The sequence below is a fragment of the Sciurus vulgaris genome, assembly GCF_902686455.1.
Source record: "Sciurus vulgaris genome assembly, chromosome: 16".
Lineage (NCBI taxonomy): Eukaryota > Metazoa > Chordata > Mammalia > Rodentia > Sciuridae > Sciurus > Sciurus vulgaris.
Window position 1 is genome coordinate 8,766,328 of NC_136477.1, and position 4,711 is coordinate 8,771,038.

The 4,711-nt window shown below is 40.8% G+C and overlaps 1 protein-coding gene across 1 annotated transcript; it reads right to left on the reverse strand.

The window, feature by feature from the left end:
- Positions 1–1,930: 1,930 nt before the first annotated feature.
- LOC306646158 (olfactory receptor 7E24-like) lies at positions 1,931–3,723 on the reverse strand. The gene has a single exon (XM_079114611.1). It carries the CDS (start codon positions 3,608–3,610, stop codon positions 2,723–2,725), a length of 888 nt encoding a protein of 295 aa, XP_078970737.1. The 5' UTR covers positions 3,611–3,723; the 3' UTR covers positions 1,931–2,722.
- Positions 3,724–4,711: the final 988 nt, after the last annotated feature.

A 4,711-nucleotide genomic window follows, 5' to 3' on the forward strand; every position in this document is an offset into this window, starting at 1 on the left:
AAAGACTATAAATGTTCCACTAACTGTAATTGGGAGGGACATTGGGAGCTCAACTTACTTCTTTCACTTCTTCATTATTTTAAATATTCATCAGCTTTTAAGGTTTATTCTTAATAAGTTACATACAAATAGCACAAGGTACTTTTTGAACTGTAATATGAATATGCTTCAGTGATATATATATATTGTAGTAAGTTTTTAAATTAAGTATTCATTCATAAGGAAATAAGGGCCCCTACAAGAACAACTGTCAAAGGACAATGCAGCATTGGAATATGAAAGTCCTAAAGTGTCACAGACCAAGGATCTCTGGGACTCCTGTCCACTTTCCTTATCCTATTCTGCTTGTCTGGGCTCCTGGATATTTCTGCCATTGTCCTTGTGTAACTGAAGGTTGTAGAGCTGTTAAGGGAAGGTATAGGGCTGGTTGTGTCCAAGGCACAGATACACCCAAGGACTGCCTTCTTGTCTCTGACTCTGTGGGGCATTCCTGTGTAGGATGAAGGTTCAGAGAAGAGAGCACAAGGGTGTTAAAATCCCATGGAGCTTGGCCAGACCCGTGCACAGACCAGGGGTTCAACACATCTTTTATGTTTTATCTCCTCCATGCCTAACATGGTTCAAGCTCTGGGGAATCAGAAATGAAAGAGAGATGGTCATTCCACCCAAATACATAGCATATACTTAAATAAGGAAATATGAAAATGTAAAAATACAAATGTGAAAATAGTAACTTCGGCTCAGTAACTTCAGCTCAAAATATTTTCAGTTGAAGAGTAGGAAGGTTAGTCATCCCAGATTAATGATTGATTTCTAACTTTTATCCATATTATACGTTCATCACATATTAATCACATAGGGAGCAATGTTTCCTGTTTAATCTGGATTCAAAGTCATTACATCAACTAGAAACCAACTCGGATGATATTGCTGTTGGATATATTTTCTGCCTTAATTACAAAATGAAAGAGTCCAGCTAACAACACCCAAAATTAAATTAGGAATCTCTGAGTTGAATGCACTAACCTCATTCACTGCTTTCCAACCATTAGAATATTTTGAGCTAAATACTGAGGTCTTGGCTAGAGGCACATCTCAAGTACATCCAAACCCTTTCCAGATTCCTGAGTAATAATAAAACCTAGATCTGCTTTTTCTCCTCTTCAGATGGAGAAGGCTGAATATAGAATCCAGTTGCAAGGGTATCCTGCAGTGGGGGACAGAGGAAGGCCTGTGCTGGATTATTTGTGCCAGTTTGATCTTAGATCTTTGTCTCAACTGGACCATTCTTCCTGAATGGGTGCAGTGATGCCACCGTCTGATCTGTCCCATGAAGTACCAGATCCCAAAGGGAAGTGCACAGGAAAAGTGTCCCATCCTGATGACATGGGAAAGTGCAACGCAGGGTTGCTTATGCAGGGGACAAACTGCCAGCACTGGCCTGCCAAGAGGCCACGCACCTCAAATCCACAGTGCATGTCACATATAGCTTCAGCTGCTTTACCTGAACACCTAGCACATGTAATTAAAAATGCTGATACACTCTATTCTGTACAATTAAGTAACATGGCACTTATACCTTGATGAAGATTTTTCAGATGAACTAAACAGTCTACAAATAGCACACAGTTAGCACCTGGCACTCAGGGATCTCTCACTGAAGGATCATGTGTTTGGAGAGTATCCTCATCCTGCTCCACCACCTCTTCATCACTTTCATAAACATCTCCAAGTGCAGAGGACAGTGGAAGGGACACAGTCTACCATTGTGGATGAACAGTGCGTGGCAAAAAGGATCAATGTGTGAGGAAAGGAAAACTTTAGTGAGATTGCGGCTTATGCTCATGACCACCATGTATGTCATTTCATGCCATGACTCAGTCCCTCAGGACTAAATCTTGCTGTGCTCTCCCCTCTGGGCAGCCCAGACTGCATGTTGGTCCTTCCTCCATCCTTCACCTCCCACAGCTGTTACCTATTTACACTGCCTCAGGTGAGTCGTGACAAAGGAGAGTGGATTCCACATGGGTGGTACTCAATCACCTCCCATCACAACTCATCTTTAGAGCTGACATCGTTTCTGCTAAGGTCGGAGATTCCTAGTAGACACACACAGGGTGCCAGGACACACAGGTGTGGGGCACACCTGACTTGAGTCATCCAGCTGAAAGTCTGGACACACAGGCTGCTCATTGACTATGTTGTGTCCTTGGAAGTTCAAAGCATAGATCTATTAACTGGCAAGTAGATGAACCTATGACAGACTCTAACATGTCCTAGTAGAAATCCTAGATGAAAAATGAATATCAACTACTGATTTTCAGCAATTTTTATTGAAAAAAATAAAACCATTTATAATATTGATTACTACTATTACTGCTAATAGTAGTAGCTTCTTCAATTTACTTTCATTATGGTAAATTTAAATTACTAAGAAACTGGCCATTCTTGTTATTATCTATTGCATAGCTTAGTGGCATTAAATATAGACATAGCTGTAAAACAGTCACTGTCATCATTCTCCAACATTCTTCATATACCAAAATGAATCTTTGTACTCAGTATGAAAATATTCCACACTTCCCTTACCAAAATGGATTCCCACAATTCTACTATAAAACTGGAAGAGAAATTAGCATAATAGGCATGTTGACAGGACCAGCTGTTTAGCATTGCTGCATTTTCCTACATACAATGCAAGAAGGCCCCACAGGGGCTGGGATTAGACTGCCCTGCTGTGCAGCCTCTTCAGGGCACCTTTAATGTCCCTGTTCCTCAGGCTGTAGTTGAAGGGGTTCAGCATGGGAGTGACCACAGTGTACATCACTGAAACCACTGTACCCTTTCTGAGAGAATGTGACACAGTTGTTCCAAGGTACACCCCAAAACCTGTCCCTAAAAATAAGCAAACAACTAACAGGTGAGACCCACATGTAGAGAAGGCTTTGTACTTCCCACCTGAGGATGGGATTCTCAGAATGGAGGAAATTATTTTATAGTAGGAGAAAAGGATCCCTGAGATGGGTAAAAGGCCATAGAAGGCACCCAGAAAATACCTGACAATTTTATTAGAGTAAGTGTCAAAACAGGATAGATTCAGAAGTTGAGAAGGGTCACAGAAGAAACTGGAAATATCCATAGCCTTGAAGCTAATAATTTGTAAGATCATCAAATTGTGCAGCTGAGAGTCCAAAAGACTCAGCAAAAGAGACACCAAAACCAAGTAACCACAGAGTGGAGGGTTCATAATGACTGGATAGTGCAGTGGGTGACAGATGGCCACAAACTGGTCATAGGCCATCACAGTCAGCAGCTTGTCATCCATACAGACAAAAATGGTAAGAAGAGACATTTGTGTCAGGCAGCCGATATAGAAGATGACTCTGCTGTGAGTTTGAATGCTCATCAAAATCTGTGGGACCGTGGTGGAGATGAAACTCATGTCAGCCAATGAAAGGAGGAAGAAGAATAAGTACATGAGGATGTCTAGGTGGGAGTCAGAGCTGACAGCCAGGATGATGAGCAGGTTCCCAAGCACTGTGACCAGGTACATGCACAGGAACAGTCCAATGAGGATGGGCAGCAGGTCCGGATCCTCTGAGAGGCTCATGAGATGGAATTCAGAGACATGAGTTAAATTTTATGCTTGTATGTTGCTGGGACACCTTTTGAGAAAGCAAAGTGTGAAAAAGAAATACATAAAACAGGCACCCCTCATCATGTAAACATTTGAATTCAAGTACACACCAGGAAGGTGCTCACGCTTAGGTCCACACACCTTCAACAATAAGGCTCAGTAGTCAAACACCCGGTCTCCACGCATTCTTTCAGTATTACTTTCTCTCTCATTTAACCCTCTTTACATACTCAGTTTAGAGATAGTGAACTGAGCAATGCTAGAAATCCAGGGCAGAGGAAAGAAGCGGCTCTTGATCACAATGAAATATAGTTTACTGTTTAAGGAAAAAATAGGGAATATACAATGCCTTCCTACAAGGGAAATTAAGAAGCAGTTTGATCACATCAGTCATGCACTGTCACATATGTGCAAGAAGTAATTATGTCTATTTCACTCTACTATCCTTCCTGAATGCATTCTACTGTCATGTATAACTAACTGGAACAAATGAAAACTTTTTTTAAAAATTCAGTTCGTTATACCTCACTGATTCAAAGGCTTTTGGACCAAGTCCTTTGGCAAGATATCTCAGACTAAGGACAGCATTTCCAGACAACTAAAATGAGGATAATGGGTCATAATCTGAAAGCAGTATTTGCCCATTTTCTTTAAGGGATTTCATCATTCTTTGATCTCATTTGCCTCCTCTGTGGATTTAGGATTTTTATTTAAATATTTTAGAATATAAAATAAGTATCCTTTTGTTAAATGTGAAATTTTTTTAATTATGATTGAGTCAGTGCAGTGTCTATAGTAGCACTGACCCAAGTGTGGCATTAGTGTGCACTGTACCTGTCTATAATTTTAAAAAAATAAACTGTAAGAAGCTGTTTTAGTCAAGATTTTTACTTCTGTGGCCAAAAGACCTAATGAGAACCTTTTTAGAGGAGGAAGTTTATTTTGGGGCTCACAATTATCACAGGTATTACTGCCTAGATGGCTGCCTCCATTTCTCTGGGCATGAAGTGAGACTGGGTGGGACATTGGCACCCAGGAAGCAGAGAGACAGCTCTGTTCAGCAAGGACAAAATA